The following is a 19,833-nucleotide window of genomic DNA, read 5'->3' on the forward strand; positions in this document are numbered from 1 at the left end:
TGCTGGGTTTGGACTGGCTGCAGTGGCTCTGACACTGGACTCTGCAGTGTGGCCAGGCTTGAACCCACTGAGCTGTTACCTAGAATTGAGCTCTTGGCTGGAGAAGCTGACGCACTGGAAGAAGTCTCAGCTGCAGAGAAATAGAATTTAGATGGTATTGGAAATAGAAATGAAAGTTTCAACAGGATCATTTTTCTTTAGTTAAATTAAAAGCAACCGGCTAACTTTACCCAATTCTTATTTTGCTATTTATTTGGAAATGCACAGACAGACAGCTGTAATGTCACTGAAGTTGTGATGGAATGAATTATTTGATTAATTGATGCGCAGGTCTTTTCTTCCTTCTCTACTTGATGGTTTAAATATTTCAAACCAATTTTTGCACTTTATTTTAGCTGTATTAGCATTCAGCCAGTGATTTTTTTTGTTACTAGTATAACCATGAAAATGCTACTTGATGAACTAAATAAAAGATAGATCAGCACTAAAAAGGTTAAAATCACTTATTATACAGCTATTTTATATAAAAGTAACAAATAATACTGCATAATGATCTTCTTACAATCTCTCTTGATTTTTTGATCACCGTTTCCCAATTTATTTTTATTCTTAAATAGGGCTGTAACAATGAACAGTGACTATGATTACACAATTACGATCAATGTTTCTTCCTTCAAATACTGCAGTTACCGAATTCTGAACACAGTATTGTGAATAACATCTGTGCTATACAGCTTTGTCAGCTTTTGAGCAGCAGCGTAATTTACTTCAAAATTATTTCATGAATAAATATTTTATCAGTAATTCCTTCAGAATATCATGATTTAAAACAAAGGGGGCACAATTGGAATGGACATTTTTTTTGCTCAAAATCAGCCAAATTACTGCTTTTATTTTGTCTGATTTATGATGTACATAACGTGAAGCAAGTGAAAGCATTTGCTTCGTTTTTGAATACTGCTGCTACATCTGTACTAAAATTTAACATAATTATACATAACTCATCGTGCTTAACAGCCAGTTGTCTCTTGACAATAGCTTATCTAACATTTGAAAAGGCAACAGATTTTAAATTGAGTTTATAGATGGCAATTTGGCTCATTTAATGTTATTTATATTGCAAGTTTTTGTAGTAAAATGTACCAGAAATGTTCTGTTTGTGTTCATCTGCCCCACACAGTTATATTATGTTATATTACTTTGTGCACATATGCAGAACTTCATGCTTACCTCGGTTGTTTTTGAGCTGCTGCACCATGGGATTGAGGAGCTTGCCTGCCTTGAGTTTGTGTTTGGAGGCTCTGCGGCGGCGGCCTGTTGGGGGTGCTGCATGAAGGAAGCCCACACTGGGTGGCACGGGGCGGCCCAGCTGAGAGTAAAGCTGCTCTATCTCGCTTCTTTGATGAGCTTGCAGCTCCGAGATTTCCTTCATATGCCTGAGCGAGAGATGAAAGAGATCTATTTAAAACAGCCAACCTCTATTCAAGCACTTTTGTAAACCCACAGCATTGTTCAAGTCACTCATAATGTTCTTCTAATGTCTGCAAACCTTAGTGTCTTAACATATGCATGTGATTTGCAAAGCTCTTTTTGTTGATGCTGTAACTGTGCAGTTTCCTCTGAGATGACTCAGGGATCTATCTATCTATGTTATTGTGTGTTGTGCTTTCTTTACTTCTCTCTGAGCCTCTGGAGCTCCTTCTTCATATCTGCGTCCTCAAACTCCGAGTCATTATCACTGCTGACATACGTAGAGTGGGCGTGACTGGTGACACAGGGGGCATGTCCGTTTTGAAGTGGTGGACGGCTGGGCGAATCGGAGCTCTGCACGCTGCTACTGCGACCTGAGCGACGGAAAAAGGCCACCGCCCGCTTCATCAGATCACTGCCACTGTGCTCTGAAAGAGCATGGCCAGGTTGTGTGGGTTTATTGGGTGGAGCAAAGCAATTGTCGTCTTCACCAGAATCTGAGGTGAGATGGAGGCCGTGCTGCGTCGCTGTATCAATTGACAGGGAGGTCGGCGCATGAGGGATTGAAGGTGTGGCTTCTGGGCAGGACGGCAGCATCTCCTACAAACAATGACCATTGCAACAATGCACTAGTTAGGTGAAACATCTGAAATCGAATTGACAATCACAGCGGCATCTTGAAACCTGAAATTTGTGCATTTCACTCAGCATGTCACTCAGTGTCACATAAGCAAGCCATAACATTGAGGAAAGTGTGAAATCATGCCATAGGTACACTGGTCTGTCACCTCGCTCTTTTCATTACTGTGGTGGAGCACAAAGCAGGCAATGTGATTTGTTAGAGGAACATCTAACATTACCAAGCAGCAAGCAATGTTATGCAGACTGAGACCCAGTCCACACACAATTTTTTTCCCTGCATTTTGGCCTTCCATGCACATGAAAACTGAGTTTAAAAAAAAACACTCAAAAGGCAGCAAATTTTTTTGTGTGTGGGGACAGGCAATTAAAAAAAAAAAAAACAACAACAGAAAAAAAACCATTAAGCTGTTTACTGACACATGGTAGTTACTGCTTTCATTTACTGAGCTTGCAGAATCATGTCTGAAATATAACTAACTACTGAGTTGCTTCTGTGCGTTTGGCAGTTTAAGGGGTTATAACAACTTTTTCATTAAACTCTAGTGAAGAGGCATCCGAATGTAATGTTAGGATGTCAAGTTAGTTCTTTCAAACTGTGTGTTCCCTTAATTGCAAACAGAAATGTGGCTTGATCATTAATCAGGTCTGAAAAAAAATCCTACCTTAAATTGAGTGAAAAGCTAGGGGGAAAAAAAAAAAAAAAAAAAAAAGTCAGATTGTTCAGGACTGTGTGGATGTGACAGTCATAGCCATGGCACATAGTCAAGTCAAATCCTAAAGTATTTTTAGCATGATACAAATATTTTTATCAGAAACCCTCTGCATCAGCTTTATGGTGCACTCCATTCTGTGCATAGCATACGCTCAATGTTTGTGGCATTTGACGTATAATTTTATTACGTATTATTGTCCTCTACTGGGCTGCCATACTTGAGTCGTTTTTGTGTTCTCATGCGGACATAAAGATTTTTTTAAAATGAAGGAAAAACTGTTTTTAAAAATATTCAAGGTCTTCAGTTTTTTTCTACTGGCTCAGACTTCCAGGGTTGCCAAATTTATATGTGGTGTGAAGAAAATGAACCGCTACCATAAGTGAATTTCTTTGTGTTCCTATCTTTCACTACTTAATTTAATTTGCTTTTTCACCAAATTTACTCTCATTAATGGCACAAGCAGCTTTGGGCACGCACTTCAGCAGATGCTTACTGGTGAGGTATTAGTTTCCATTATTTACTTGTTAGTCACATTAGGACTTTTTTCAGAGAAGTAACAACTGAACATTTTTCTACCAAACTAATACTTCATAAATTGTTTTACCTCCCAAACTTGTTTCAGGTGCCCTGTAATGAAAAAATTACTTAAGGACAAATTTAGTGACTTAAAAGTGCACGTTTTACGATGGTACTGTTATGCGCACCTGATAGAAGTCAGGTGGAGCCGAGTAACGATTGCTGTGGGAGTTGGCTTGGCCTCCATTGTCAGTTAGGTAAGCTCTAGTATCCATGGTTACTGCAGCCGCTCCCTCATCTTGAGCAGTCACTGCTGAGCTGCAAGAGCTTTGGCTCCTCCTGCCGTGTTCCAAACGATGCACAACATCCGGAGCTGTTGGCACAATCTATAAAACACGTATCTAATAAATGCAAGAGCTGCACATATAATGGGTTTTAAAAAAATGGTTTAACAGGTTATAAATAGTTACTGGATTCCATCCTACCTTGAAGCGACTCGTAGACGAACTGTGTCCACTAGAGCTGCCGGTTGAATCGTTTCTAATCAGTAGTCTGTTCAAAGCTAATGAAGGCAAAAGAAATACATACGAACATTACTTTTATATTTCACATTCTAAATCATCTTCTAATATGGGCTCCCATTTTTAAACCATCCCGTACTGCACACCTCCCCTTTATTTCAATGTCCAGAAGTGGTTCAAAAAACAAACAAAAAAGTGGCAACTGGATGGTTTTTCCCTTTTCAACACACTTGGTTGAAAATTTTACTTTTTTCCACTTGTGTGAATGAGCTAGAGTGAGAAATAATTCATTTTAAATTACATCCTCATTGCTCCAAAAGAAAGTTCTCCAGGGCCTAATGCTGGCAGCTGAAAACCTCTGGATGAAGATCAAAATGTGTAGCACTGCGCACACACACACACACACACACACACACACACACACACACACACACACACACACACACACACACACACACACACATCACTTACGAGCAACTGCAGAGTCACTCAGTGTACCAAGGCTATCACTCCTCTCTGGAATCTGAGGCTGAAAGAGGAAACAAGTGGGGAAAGGATTAAAAAAAAAAAAAAAAAAAATACATGAGCATTATAACAGGACAACAACAGACAAACATCAGCATTCCTGAAGGATCAATAAATCAATGATGGGATCAGCCCAATAACCTGTTATTTGATCACAGCACAAAATGTCAAACATCTTTTAGGAGGAGAATTGAATGGTTTGCAACCAGATCTTCACAATGCAAATTATTATCCTTGTGATGGCAGCTCATTTGAAGAGAAAAACATCTAAGACTTCTCTAAATTACACAAATCTGACTAATTTACTAAATATAGTGAACACATCAGTAACATATAGCCGCTTATCCCCAACACTATTTTCTGGCTTGATGTCAAGCAAAAAAAATATTACAGGAGCCAAAAGACTTTTATACTAAGAAGACACTCTAGTTAAACTGAAAAGCATATCCAAAGCATTAGTAAGTAGGTGTTTTTATGTTAAATCCTTTGCAGGTATTCACTCAAGTAACTGATCAACAAATCTACTCTTTACAAAGACAAAAAAATACTACATTGGGGTATTCAGCTTCAGTCCTGGAGGGTTAGGCTCAGCACAGCTTGAATTCCATGCTGAAACTCACCTGATTCAACTCACCTGTTAACGGTCAGGTTTAGTGGGTGTGTTTGAGTTGAGGAATAAAACTGTTGTACACTGGCCCATCAGGAGCAGAGTCAAATATCCGTCTCAACACACTTCTATAACGTTATTTTAAACAACGCACGTCTAAAGCAGCAGTCACACTAGAAAACTGCAGTATACATAATGGGGGTGACCAGGACTGGACAGGAAGAATGGCAATAAAAATTCCTCCATTTTAGTGCAGTTAGCAAGCTGGCAAATTTAGAAACCATAAACAATAAACATAAAAGTAAACAATTATGCCATCTAATCCATCTTTGCGGCTGACTGTGTACCATCCTGCCTCTCTCTTATAAATCTCAAGAAACAGTATCCTACTAAAAATGAGTATTTAACCACCTATTTTCAATGTTGCTATTTTAAGGACCATTTTAGAGACCAAATGCAGGTAGAGCAATTATGCTTTTGGTCAATGATTTGAGGTTCTACTGAATTCCACTGAAATTAATGTAATTTTACAAATGTCTGTGTGACCAGGCCTTAAAGCATTTTCCAAGCTGAACACTACTGCTGCATCAGACTGAGATTAGGTGAAACAAGGCTGAAGTATTCTTTTTAAAAGGTGCGAACTGTAGGATGCAAGTAGTTTTACCAGAATTTCTCCTCTCCTCAGTGGTCCATCGCTGCCCTGGCTGTCTGACACTGGTGGTGATCCTGGGGGGTCAGATGCTGAGCTTGTGGTTTGTGAGGGGTTGTACTCTTGGTACAGAAGGTTCCTAAGTTTCTCATCGAGTGTCTTTATTGTCCTATCAGCAAACTCTAGTCTGGGAGGCCCTTCTCCATCGGACTCTCCTGGCCCACCTGCCGCCTGGGGCTGGGACGAAGCAGGGCCTGATGTAGAAGATGTAGTAAGAGGGGCTTGCTGTGTCTGATGGGCAGGGCTTTGAGGCTGTGACTGTGTACTACCAACAGCAGGTGGTGGAATGGGTGTGGAAAAAGGTTGCTGAAGTACTACTGGTAGAGTTTGGCTCAGAGGCGTGTCTGTGACAGGGCTGGCATTGGGATTGGCTGGCTGGTGAGGGGCTGTGATGGTTTTCTGTGCACTCATATCCTGGGAAACAGGTGGGCCGATGGGACAGCACGGGATGTCTGTAACCACGGATGCTCCTGCTGAATGACCAGTCTTAGGGTCCTCCACTGACTGAGTGCGCTCAGTGGCACTGAGAGGGGGCTTTGATAAAGATGCGTGTTTCTGAAGCGGTCTGGTTCCACCCACACTGGTATCCTGCATCGGAGCCGTTGAGGGGCCCTCAGGGTCTGCAAAAAAAAAAAAAGATGCAGAAATATCAAATATAAAAAAAGGTCAGTGACTCACTGAGCTGTTATGCAATAACATAACCTGGCTCTTGATTTGCTTGTGCAAAGGTACCAATACTGTTGGTGTCAGAAGAAAATCTATTAACCTTATTATTATTATTATTATTATTACTATTACTACTACTCTATCTGAAAATGCCAGCAGCCTTTATCATTGTGTAAATATTTCATATTGAAGGTACTAATAGAAATGTTCCAAAATTACTTGGAATAAAATCCAGTTACATTAATTGTTAGGGACATGAATTTTGGCAAATTCTTTTGATCAATAACCCATCGTTATTAGTTGGTGAATAATTGTTAAACACATCTAAAATCATCGATGTGACCCATGAAAACATTAAATATGACGTAGTGCCATATATAAACAAGTCTTTAATCTTTACTGAATGAAACACAGCCTAACATAACCAATGAAAGCAATGTAGTGTAGTGTGCTTACTAACATTTACCACATATTATTAGTTCCAACATATTATACAAACATATATTGATTGATTGTAGCTAGCTTGAAGTCCAATAGACATAGCTTAAGACAACACTCAACAGAAGCAACATGACCAAAAAAATTACATAAATAAATTGGGAGTTGCAGCCTACCTTAGCACTGTGCCATGTGGCTAAATTTCCTGGTTGTGAAAGTGCTGTAACTGCATTTAGGATAGTTTAATCGCTGCTATTACTTACATTATCAAGACCTCCGCCACTATCAGTAAAACTAAGTGGTGTTGAGAAAACAAGAGTGCACTCTAGCATCCTCATACATACAATGAGAATAAAAAACCATCTATTCAAACATCAATTCTTAATATCCAATTACTTTCTTAAGCATCGGTCAGACATTTATGCATTTGTTGGTTAACAGTTAATAGGTTAAATCATTAACAACCCTAATCAATGCACAAGAGTGTTTTTCCCTTTTCTATTAAGTTTCATTTTTTAAAATGTGAGATTTCGTTAAACACACACACACACACACGTACCTTTGACCGTGACATTGTCTTCTTTATTGCATGGAGGCACCTCAGCCACAGGACAGATGATGAACAAGCGCTTTCCTGTGTGGAGCACTATCAATGTGCCAAGAAAAACACACACAAACAAATCCATTAGAACAAAAACAGTTCCTCTCTGTCTCTCTCTCACACACACACACACACACACACACACACACACACACACACACACACACACACACACACACACACACACACACACACACACACACCTAATTTTAGAAACCCAGAATGTACTCAACACCTGCTCTTGTCCACTAATCCTCTCAAAAGTCCTCCCTGCATCAGAGTGTACTGTGTAATCCTCATTGATGTAAGCAAACCAAAGTGCATAGTTGTCTGAAATTTTAACTTTTGCTAAGAAGCATGCAACTAATCACAGTTGTCATTAAGCTCACAATTACATTAACAAAATCACTGAGGAAAAAAAAAAAGTACTACACACTAGGGGTGCAAGGATTATTCAACGTAGTCGACTACGATCAAATTAGTTGGCAACTAATTTTGTAGTCGATTAGTTAGTGACGTCATTACGTGTCTATCAGACACTCACTAGGAACGTTTTGACATTACCGCTTACTGGAGACTTAACAGTGCAAAGGCAGCCTCAAGAACAAAACCCTCAAAAGTGCGGGTGCTAAACTCAGAAAAAAGGTTGTCAGTTGTGCTGTTTAAAGTCGACGTTATCTAAGATGGGAGCACATCCTACATGTTGGAGGATCTGAACAGGAAACTTGTCGGCTCACTGGACGAAGAAGATTCATCTCTGTAAGATACGCCGCATCCCAAACCGCATACTAGCTCACTAATTAGCGTGCAAAATTAGCGGTGCACTCGTTAGTGTCGTACGTAATTTACAGAAGTGTGTGGTTTGGGACTCTGATGGTTGTGCTAGCGAACTAGGTGGCTAATGTTTATGTTAAAAGCTGCCCTACTTCATGTTGTGAGCCAAACTGTAACATTTTGGAAAAATGATTTAGTTCTGTTATTTTATTGCTGCTACTTACACATCTTTGGTTATAAATTGACAGGAAAAATACATTTATCCCTTGTATTAGCAGGCAAGTTCATTAAAACAGTGAATTCTTGAATGTTACTCATCTTTGTCTTCACTGTTAGTTAGCAACAATGCACCCTCACAGTTCAGTCCTAGAACTTGGTGCTTCTCACGATTCAAGTATTCCAAAACGCTTTCAAAGATGTTGAGATCTGCACTCTAGGGTGGCCAGTCCATTGTTCTGAGAATATAAGTGGCTTCTTTGTTTGATTTGCAAATTTTCTATTTTTCTCAGCAATACACGGTGTTTCACAGCCCTGGTCCTGGAGGCCCACTGCCCTGCATATTTTAGCAATTTAACTGCGTTAACACACCCACGTTAACTCAATAATGGCTGTTAATGAGTCAATTAGTTGGACCAAGCGTGTTGGGAGCAGGGAAAACAAAGTAGGGCAGTGGGCTTCCAGGACCCGGGTTGAGGAACTTCTAGTTCACAGCTACACATTCTTTCAGAACCATAGCACAGAACCATCTTCTGAGTGAAAGGATGCAGAACAACTTGTGGACTTTTATTTTGGTCTGACTGAAGAGTGAAGCTTTTTCCTCATATCTTTTATCTCTCAGATTTAAAGCACTCTTTACCTAATGGTGACTGATCGTTAAATCATTTTTAACTTTAACTTTTAGTTTTGAAAACATTTTCCTCCCAGTTGATTTGCTTTGACTTCTTTATGCAAGTTCCTTATTATATCTAATCATCTCAGGAATATAAGAAATGAGCAACTTTAATAGCCGTTTTGTCAGGAAATGAAATAAATGAAGGCTGGTCTCTGACTTTTGCACAATAGTAACATACAGAGACAAAAATCTTACCATTTTGCTGGTAGACTAGCTGACTGGACTGTGTTTGCTGAAGTTTTGTTCCCTGTAAGAAACAACATACAAACAAAGTTACTTTTATCATACATTTGATACATACTTCAGTCAATATTTCACTTCATCCTGACAAAAGTATACCAAGTATATCCCTCAATTTTTTCCCCCATATATTCTTCTCTGGGTCAATTCAAAGCTTAATTCAAATGTTTTTGTTTTATGCATCAATTCCTTCCAGCAAGAACATCAAAGCTTACTGCATACCACTTCTTAAGTGAAGACATTACAGAGCAGTACATTTCTACATAAGTATAGAAAGGTTTTGAGTATGCTATAGGGGATACACCAGCATTTCATTCCTCTCCTCATATTTCACCTGCTCAGCATTTCCTTCCTTGGCATGCGCAAAGTACACCCTGGGGAAAGCTTAATAACTGGGAGATGGATCTCCAGTCTTTAATGAAAGGAGGAAATGGTGAACGTCAGACATCAAGTGATAAATCTCATTCCTAGACAAATGATATACTCCATGGACAGGCTGAAAATTTAATACAATGCACCTGGTACCCAATCAGGATTCAGCTTCCTAGGAACTCAGTGGAGAGCACATTCCTACAGAAATGCAATTTAAGTAAAGTTCTATATGAAGTAGCAGTTGTCTGAATTGGGATTAATGTATGGGGTGGGTTTTGGGGTTAAATTTAAGTCTTACTTAAGTCTTAAAGAGACAACAGGAATTTTGTTTGCTGGATTTATTTGCAAAAAGTGTTGTTTCATTTGCCTGTTAGTGTGCTAACCTAACCATTTCTAAAGCTCTCCTCGAGGAAGTGCTGCATTTAGTCACCATCTTGTCGCAACCCTGCATTAAATTAAATTACATGATGGATTTTAGCAAATTCATAAAATGGCTGGAGTGCAGCAGGAAGTGAGGAACCAAACCTACGTACTTCTCTCTGTATTATTCCAACTAACACAGTATCAGCTTCACTAAATATCACATTCTGCTGACAATTTGTTGCATTATGTTCATTTGCCTTTATTCTAATGTTATGTAGTGTTTTACTGGCAAAGACACTCACAGCTAAGTATGTTTTAATCATTTTACCTTGTGGCCTAAGACCTCTGCACAGTACTGTACAGTCAGGTAGTAAAATCTAATTCCAAGTAATTTTTAATGGTCTATTCATCATGGAATGCTGACGTAATGGGTAGTTGCCATTTTTAGTGGAGTACAACAAAAAGTAAAATTAAAAAAAAAAAAAAAAAAAAAAACCCAACATGCAGGGCCAAAGCTGAAACTCTTCAAGGAAGTGGAGCTGAAAAATCATTCTCTAGGACACAGGGTTTACCTCAGAGCCAGGGGTCCCGGTGATGAGGCTCTGATTGGGCCAGGATGGCTGGTCTGTGCCTCTCTCTCCCTCTGTGTCTTCATTCAGGATGTCCTCTGCTTTCTCCACAATGTCCTTCAGCTGATCAATGAACATCTCCTTCTCCAGCAGCAGAATAAAGTCATTCTCAACCTAGTGAGCACATGAGCAAAATATCAGTATAGAGGGAAGGGGGGTGACTGGCATACACAAATAAGAGATCCACAACTACATACACTGTGTATATGTTGATTCATAGCCAAACAAAATCTTCTCTCTACATTTTTGCCTATATTTCCATCTTCCAACACAATTTGAAAAAGCCCAGTTGCCATATTACTTGGAGAAAAGCATCGGTCCATTAACTTCCTTTCACATTAAAGTTTAAAAAGTTTCTTCCTTCTTGTGTGTATAAGTATAAAGTTAATGTAACAAGATTTTACTGCAAGTAATTTTGGACCATTCATCAATTTTTACACAATGCACAGGGTAAAAGTTTTCAAATAATACAAAAAAGAAGGTTGTCAACTGCACCAGGAGAAATTCATTAAACAATCTCGTACATGCAAATGACAAAAAGATTGTGACTGACCCTGAACAGATCAGATATTCAGAGGAAAAAGAACAAAGGAACCTAGTATTTAAAAAAATCTGAACAGAAATTTCACAGAAGTTCTTGTAGCACAATAGTGCAAAGTCAGGTACAGCCACAAGATAACAGCAGCTACATAATAACATAAAAACAAATAAGTATTATACTAGAATCCCTTGTTTTCACATAAGTTGTTTAACTAAACAAAAACTGTAAGCTGTATTGATGGCATTTCTTTCCAGTAAAATGGTAAAATGTAGTAAAATGTTAAAACAGGGAACACAATTAATACAAGGTACGTTTAAAAAGGGTAATACTATATTGGTAGAGATAGTGTTACAATAAGATTTGCTGAGCAGTCAGTACTCTCAGCAAAAAAAAAAAAAAAAAAAAGGTACGACGCTGTTGCTGGGGCAGTAACCCCTCTTGTCACTGTGGTGGTACACCCCAGTACCTTTAGTCAGGGAACATAATTGTATCAGAATACATTGAAATTATATTTTCTAAGCTGTACAGTCACTGATGTATATATGCAAACATTCACAGAGGTAAGCATGGAGAGGAGTGGGCGGGGGGTTTGTGCTGCTGCAATGCAGAGGGGCTGAGTTGAGACAGTGAGAGTATGAAAGAGAGAGAGCGAGCAACAGACAGACACAAACTGACACTTGAAAGAGCATCTCTCATAAGGCAAAAGGTGGGAGGAGAAAGGAGTCAGAGACAAATGCAAAACAAAGATGACAGAGATCAGAGCAGTAGACTGAAGCGAATGCCTGCAGTCCACAAAGCAAAACAAAAAAAAAAAAAAAAAAAAACCCTTTTCCAAAGTTCTTTTACTCAACACTATTTTTTCCAGTTACAGAAGCAATGCAGACATACGGAGGACAACCAAAACTGCAGTGAGAAACTAACGTGACCAGGCACACTTACAGTTCATAAACTAAGAGCGAATTTTCTCGAAAAGCATATGTGAGGCATTATGCATCAGTAGACATGAGTCAGCAATGAAACCAATGCGTATGAATTCACAACATGGTAAAGAAAAAAAAATAGGAGGTACTCAGATAACTGAGTTTCTACTGTTTGAACCCTGATATCACCATTTCAGTATTCATTGCTCAATTGAACTAAACCTTGATTTAACATGTTAACAGAACTATAAAATATACAATATAATTTGTTGTAATTTGTTTAAACGTGGACGTGTTGAAGGATGCATCATTAGGGAAGTGACTAAGAAGGCAGAGATAGCACAGCTTCAATAGGCAAAGCCGCGTGTGGTCCAGAAACAGAATACATTTCTCTGATGAACTAACATGTTGCCACATCATTCACTAAAGATGTAATAAACAAAAACATATAAACAAGATCCTGTAGAAGATATCCAGTTTTACCAGTGAGCTGTAGTTTTAGCCTATTAGATCACATGAGAATCTTGTCTTATGTTACGCACCTGACACGAAAACCTACCGATCACCCTTTTTTGAATAACATAACATGTTTTGTAACGTATTCCTCTGTATGATGGAATTTTTTTGGGCAACCCAAGTGCTGTCACCTAAAGAGGTAGGCTCTATGGATCCATGTTCATTTAAGCTGAAATCCTTTTTTCCTTTCATGCACTTTTTCCCCTTTCTGCAGATAACTGGACAAGCATTCATGAATTCCTATGGCTCTTCGAATATCAGAATTTTTATATTATTACTTTATCAATAAGCAAAAGAGGACATGGCTTAAAGCATAAGGGAGTCTAGACTTTGACTCATGGAGAGTGAGACTGCCTGCTTTGGTACTTAAATTTGGTGTTGAATGACAATTTGTTGACACTTAGAAGCACTCTAGTAACGGAGTTTGTACCACAAAAAGGTACAAATTGAATTCTGACACTCAGCCCTACAGGTTTGCAACATATGAAAAATCACACTGGGTATCCAATAATGCCAGATTTGTTTTGACCAAAAACACTCATCTGGAACAGTGACAATCTGTAATATCAGCATTGGAAAGGCCAACGTTCGTTATATATATATATATAAAAAGTCACACACACACACACACACACACACACACACACACACACACACACACACACACACAGCACTGTGCTAAAGCTTTAGGCATCTAAGCAATTTTTTAGAAAACAGTTTCCCTCAGCAGTGAGTTTATCGCAGTATACATTAGAATAAAGTCGTATTCATAATTCAAATAAACATAAAAACAATAAAAAGTAACAAGAATTTCTTGGGTCCATATTTTTCCTTGACACATTCACAGCCGCCACAGAGACTCGTTAATATCATCAATGACATCATGAGCTCAATTTACTGAGCACTGATTGGTCGAACCAGGAGCTGCTTTTTAACTACATATAATACTGGGCTTCCTCGAGGAGAGGCTTGGAAATGGTTAAACAAACACACTCACATCCAGAAAATCACTAGTTATAATTCATATATATTCAAATATTAACACTTTTCTCAGCAAATACACAAACTACACAAATAAATAGATTTTGAAAATGTGTCTTGGATGTCTAAGACTTTTGTACAGTACTCTGTGTGTACATACACACACAGAGTCCTTAAAAAAAAAAAAAAAAAATTGAAAGGAAACATGTTCACTAGAGGACATGTTCCAGCTTTAATCTTACCATGTAGGTGGCAATCTCCTCTGGAGCATCTCCATCCAGATCAAACTTAAAAGTGACCATCTTGTGGTTGTGAGTCTCCAGCTGGCATTCCACCATCTTGTCCCCAGTATTACAAACCTGCAATGGTTAAAGGAGTGAACGTAGGTCAGGCCAGTGTCTGCATCAGTGTAACTGCATGTACTGATCACTACGGTAGAATGAGAAACACACAAAGCTCTAGTATGAAAATGATTCTGAGAAAATGGACTCATTAAACATAACACACTCATGTGAACATCCTCTATAAGTGGATTTCCTAGAATGTGACTATCCTCTATATGATAATCTAATCAGACTCTTATTTTAGACACACGTCAACAACTCGTTCAATATCAGAGATTCTGACAGGAAAAAAAGCATGTGATGCCTCACATTTACTAATAGAATTGATATTTTGTTTATATATAAAATATTTATTTTGGTCCATTCCTCTAGACAAAGCATTTCAGCTTCTGGAATTCTTACTTCAACATCCTGCTTCAAATCACAGCATTTAGGTGAGCAATTTGAGAAAGTTCCTGGCTACTTTGAAACTTTGAAATTTTTGTTTGCATCTAAAAATGTATACACACTCCTTTTTTCTGGATCACTGTCAAAGTGCATGCTCCAGATCATAAACACATTCTGCTTTCGAACTTCCTGCAATTCACTGATTCCTCAGGCAACAAAGCTTCACACCCTGAGACTCCCTTCACCATGCTTCACTGTTGTAATGCCCCACCCCCCCCCCATGAATATCAATGAATACCAATGAATACATCAATATTAATATATAATTTCACTTGATTTTCAAAATTAAATTCTGTCCTACCACTACCTCTGACGTCCTTCTAAATCTCATCATTAGGCCACACTGCACTTAAACAGAAGTGAGTGTGAGGACGTCGTCATAATCGTCTATTCAATAAGCATTGTAATTTAATGGCAGTCTGGCATGCTCCGTTTGGACTGCTAGAGTAAACTTACATTGAGCATGCTCAGTTTGGGCTTGCCAGTCTTCTCCTGCCGAGAGCGTGTGCGTGAGGACCTGCGGTGGTGTTTCCGGACTCTTGACTCACTCCTCCCACCATGTGTCCCCTCATTCCCATCACTCATCTCTTTTCCTGATGTGGCATCAGAGTTCATGCTGGGATAGAAAAGACAGCCTTCATGAACTAATCCATACCCTCTAACAGAGTACAGCCGGTTGGTAACAAACTTATGTGGTGAGCACAAATCTATATGGACAAAATCTATGACTGGGAAGGTTGTACCTGTCATAAGCAGATCCAGGGACTGTTGTAGGTTTTTCCAGTGCAGATTCCTACAACAAGACAGAGTGAACGAGAAAAGATAAGAGAAAGATTAAAGCCAGTAACCATCCAAGCACATACCAGAAGAGGGGAAGATTCACTCATACGTGTGAAATCAGAGTATTGACCCAGTTCCAATAAAGTTGGGACAGTAGGTAAAATGCAAATAAAAAGAAAGCAATGATTTATCTTTGATATGTATTTGAAGAAAAAAGCACAAAGATGATGTGTTTACTCTCATCAACTTAGTTTTTTTGGCAATCTACATTCTAATATCAATTCCTGCAATTTAAGATTGTTAGACATTGGAAGAAGTTCCTAAATAGATGATATACTCAGGCTTTGGCATAAAACTCGCATTCAGGAAAGGCCTAGTTCCTTATCTTCCCTAGCCCTTGACATTCGATCCCTTAGATGGCACTCAATTAAAAACAGTTTATTTAATAAATAAATAAATAAATTAATTAATTTAAAAAAAAAAAAAAAAAAAAAAAAAAAAAATCACTGCATCAGCTTAGAAATACTTGGGCAGTTTTTACTGACAACGATTTGTCAACCACTGCGTCCGCAAATGCAAGATATACTATGCACAGCAATGTACTGTAAACAATGTACAGAAATGCTGCCACCTTCTCTGGGCTAAAGCTGTTCTGAAATGAACTGACGGACAGTGGAAGCATGTATTGTTGTCTGACGCATCCACTTACAGATTCTTTGTGGAAATAACGGATATTGTGCTCTCCAAGCCAAAGAAGAAAATGAACATCCAGACTGTTACAGGCGTAAAGATCAAAACCAGGATGGGGGGGTATTAGTGGGTAACATGCACCATTTACACTGAAACACATCTCGGAGCTACATATGCCATCTTCTACATGCTGCCTTTTTCAGACATCCACACTTATTTCGACATGGCAACACCAAGCCACATTCTGGAAATGTTACAACAGCATAGGCTGTGTATCAGAAAATGCAGGTGATATGCTGGCCAGCCTGCTGTCCAGAATTGTCTCCCAAAGCATGTCTTAAAGTCTAAAAACGTGTGGCTTAAGTTCCAAACAACAACAAAGGCCCTGTACAGTTGCATAGCTGAAGACTTGTATCACAGAAAAATGGCAAAGACTTCCACCTTCAAAACTGGATCAGTTGGTGTCTTCTTCATATTTAAGTGTTGTTATTAATAAAATAAACAAACAAACAAAAAAAGGGATGACCGTGGCAAACTTTAAAAAAAAAAAAAAAAAAGACATTGTAGGCATTACATTTGGTATAAGCGTATATTTACAAAAACAACATACAAAAGGCTTATAAAAGGTAAAAGAATTGTGTTTTTGTAAGATTTCCAACTTAATACAGGTCAAACTATATTTACTAATCACCACTTCCTGATTTTATTATTATTTCACATACTGTCCCAAGCTTGGAACTGCATTTGTACATCACCGTATTATTTTATGAAATCAAAACAATGTGAGATCAAAAACATACAAATTAATTACATCAGCTACTTTAAGTTTATGCTGCTTTTCAAAGGAAACAACAATTCTGCCTCACCTCGGCAAAAACATCAGTGGGCGGCTGGCCCGCTTCGCTCCCACCAGCACTGGACTGCTGGCTCTGTTGAGTTGAGGTGCTGCTGGGCTGCTTTTGCTGCGTCATGCTGGAGCTGGCTGCAAAGGGCTCCTGGTTTAGATCCAAAGACGCAGCAGCACTTGCTGGATCTGGTAGAGTGCCCAAGGATGGGGACTGGTTTGATGATGCAGAATGAAGGGTGGGTTGAGGGAGATGGGAAGCACTGGTAGTTTTGGCATGGCGTGCCAGGATGGTGGTGCCGTTCTGAGTTGTGGCAATAGAAATCTGTGAGCAATGAACCGGAACGGAAGTGGGAACTGAGACGGTGCTCTGAGTAGAGCTCACTTGGACTGCGTTTGGAACTGGAAGCACAGACTGGGCCTGGTTATTGATGGTAGAGGCACCCTAAAGGAAGAATAGCCAAAAGTTCAGAAAATTCATCTCCATCCAGACACAGTGAAATTTATACATCAGATACAAGTCAAATTTCAAATTAAATGTAACTGCATTTGAAATCTCTCTTTTTCCTCCCCATTTCAGCTACATCTGCAATTAGTGCCCCACAGGCATTCACAGACTGCATCGTGCGGTAACTACTATTTGGTTTATTGATTAGCCCAACGTTTGCCAAGGAAAACAAATAATGTAGATGTAAAAATAAATAAATAAATAAAAATATGTATATATAGCTGGCAGACACCATTGCATCAAAGGAAATCCTATGAAATTAATAAAATGTTACATCACAAAATGTACTTATGTTTACTCCTAAATCTAACTACAGTCACTGAAAAGAAAGGGATGCTGTTAAAAACGTGACCCATTTCTTCTGGGTTTTATATAAACAAAACATTTTGGCCCTAAATAAACTATTAAAAACAGAGCAACAAGCAGACTCACATATACACATTTTACCTGAGGAAGAGGAGCCGGGGAGGTGGGAGGAGCTCCTGCATACAGTGAGGCAGGATTTGGTGAAGGAGGTAGGTTTTGGTGCACTGAAGGGGCGATCTTAGTGAGGGAAGGCGTGAGCATGGAGCTTGCGCTTTGTTGCTGAACCACAGGGTATCCCTGTTGGTAAGAGTGCATTGTGGGTACTGCAGTTGTGAGTGCAGGAGCAGCAAAGGGTTGCTGGGGACACTGTGTGGGTTTTGGGGAAGTGGAGGGTAGGAGAGGGTACTGTGTTGTCACAGCTCCCTCTATCTGTGAGCAGGGCACTGGTGAAAGGGAGGGAAGTGAAGGGGCCAGCTGGCCAGTGGAGAGGTACAGCGGAGCAAGGGATGACTGCACAGAGGAGGGAAAAGATGACTGACAGGAATCATGTCCAGGAAGAGTGGCCCCAACAGAATGGGCAGGATTCAAAGAGGGTAACTAGAGTGAGGAAAAAAAAAGCCAAAGATGTCCAACTAATCTTACAAACTAATAAAAATGTCCCGCATAACACAAAGAAGTCATTTTAAAATACAACATTTTGGATTAATAATAATAAAAAAAAAAACGACAACAAAAAAACCCCCTTAATTTCAAAAAATAAAAATGCAGAAGCTGCCATTTTGAAAGCTGTTAAGTTATACAATTAAAATTCAATTCAAAGTTTAAGGTGTTTAGCTGTTTAAGGTGAACTAGACTCTGTCCATACGTACAGAGCAAGCATCTTGTTTTGATATCTATACTATCTATACTTACTAAGCCCACCACAACTGGGATTTTGCCAGCTGCATTCTGATTGGCAAGCATTTCCATCTAGTAGTTTTTATCAGTCGAGTGGAAAACACACTTTCCCAAGCAGTTAACTGCTCTGTTCACTGTGAGAATGAGCCTGGCAGATATAGTCACTTCATTTAAAAAAAAAAAAAAAAAAAAGTTTGTGACATCACATTTGCAAGTTTTAAACTTTTTTTTTTTTTTTTTTTTTAAATAATAACCACCTTTAAGCAAGATTCCCAATATTATGTATTATGTGCAGCCCATTTTAAAAATCACCTTGTCTTAAACACTGCACATTAAAAAGAAAAAAAAATATATATATATATTTTTTGGTCAGTCAGATGGCCCTTCCTGTGAAAGCAGTTACCCAATGACTGGGTAAAAATCAGATTAAAACTCTTAATTCTTAAGTACTTTAGATACTCACCAGTGTGAGGTGATTTGGTTGCTGAGACGAGAAAGTCTGATGTGGTTGCAGCTGATGAGCAGCAGAACTCTGGACCATTGATGGCTGAGAAAAAAGGATCTGAGAAGGTAAACAAGATGATGACAAGAGGGTGTGCTGCATGTTCAGTTCAGGATTAACAGGGGTTACAAGTATTAAAATGAACATAAAATTAATAGAAGAAATCGAGAAGAAATAGAGAAGATTGCAGCATATGTTAACTCTGGCCATCAACCTCCATAAACTTTTGGTTTCGGTTTTTGAGGTCCAGACTCACAGGACAAATTTCATTCTGGCATCTAGACTTGTAAGCGCAAAGTATCATCTTGCTCAACTGTATATCATCAGCTTACAAGAAATTTCAGTTGTAGAACATACAGATGAGTTGCTGTTCAGTGTATGGTACTGTGGGTGGGCGCGAGTGGTGGGAATTACATTTCTTTTCATAGATTCACTAAGAACAGATCATTCACTGAAACGTTCTGCTCCTTCTAAACCATTCACAGAGAAGTTTGGCATAAAAGATCATGTGATCAACAGCATCAGCGAACTGCTATACCAGACTTAACGGGTTCATAAGAAACAGATCAAAAGGCATAACATGGTTAAGCAATACATCAATAAGTCTTGTCAAGTCATTTTGTAGCATAAGTATTGTATACTGCTTATTACATCCATATATACTGTATACTGCATATTGTTCTTTATTGGTAGAAAACCGAACAGGTTTTAGTACACGAGATCAGCCATGAGCTGTACTACAGGGAAGGGGTGCAACTAGACTGCCAACTTCACCGACTGAGCCAATCAGTGCATCTCAAGGCCTGCCTCATTTTCCTCAGCTCTCCAATTGTTGTCAGCACCTTTTACTGGCCTTTGTATCGCATACGCTTGTGTTTT

General features: G+C 38.9%; 1 protein-coding gene across 2 annotated transcripts in view; it reads right to left on the reverse strand.

The window, feature by feature from the left end:
* The window catches only part of LOC108432102 (serine/threonine-protein kinase WNK2-like), an 82,347-nt gene that overhangs the window by 11,047 nt on the left and 51,467 nt on the right, over positions 1-19,833 (reverse strand). For both annotated transcript variants that reach the window (XM_017705702.2, XM_017705703.2), the window contains 17 exons: positions 18,916-19,014; positions 17,697-18,152; positions 16,764-17,186; positions 15,171-15,220; positions 14,884-15,043; positions 13,879-13,995; positions 10,622-10,792; positions 9,270-9,321; positions 7,367-7,453; positions 5,659-6,323; positions 4,334-4,391; positions 3,827-3,903; positions 3,530-3,727; positions 2,775-2,792; positions 1,676-2,070; positions 1,231-1,436; positions 1-130 (listed from right to left, as the gene is read on the reverse strand). The exon at positions 1-130 is cut by the window's left edge and continues 74 nt beyond it. In XM_017705702.2, coding sequence (XP_017561191.1) covers positions 1-130; positions 1,231-1,436; positions 1,676-2,070; positions 2,775-2,792; positions 3,530-3,727; positions 3,827-3,903; positions 4,334-4,391; positions 5,659-6,323; positions 7,367-7,453; positions 9,270-9,321; positions 10,622-10,792; positions 13,879-13,995; positions 14,884-15,043; positions 15,171-15,220; positions 16,764-17,186; positions 17,697-18,152; positions 18,916-19,014 — 3,362 coding nt within the window. The remainder of the gene's footprint in view (positions 131-1,230; positions 1,437-1,675; positions 2,071-2,774; positions 2,793-3,529; positions 3,728-3,826; positions 3,904-4,333; positions 4,392-5,658; positions 6,324-7,366; positions 7,454-9,269; positions 9,322-10,621; positions 10,793-13,878; positions 13,996-14,883; positions 15,044-15,170; positions 15,221-16,763; positions 17,187-17,696; positions 18,153-18,915; positions 19,015-19,833) is intronic.

Source organism: Pygocentrus nattereri, chromosome 29 (genome assembly GCF_015220715.1).
Source record: "Pygocentrus nattereri isolate fPygNat1 chromosome 29, fPygNat1.pri, whole genome shotgun sequence".
Classification (NCBI taxonomy): domain Eukaryota; kingdom Metazoa; phylum Chordata; class Actinopteri; order Characiformes; family Serrasalmidae; genus Pygocentrus; species Pygocentrus nattereri.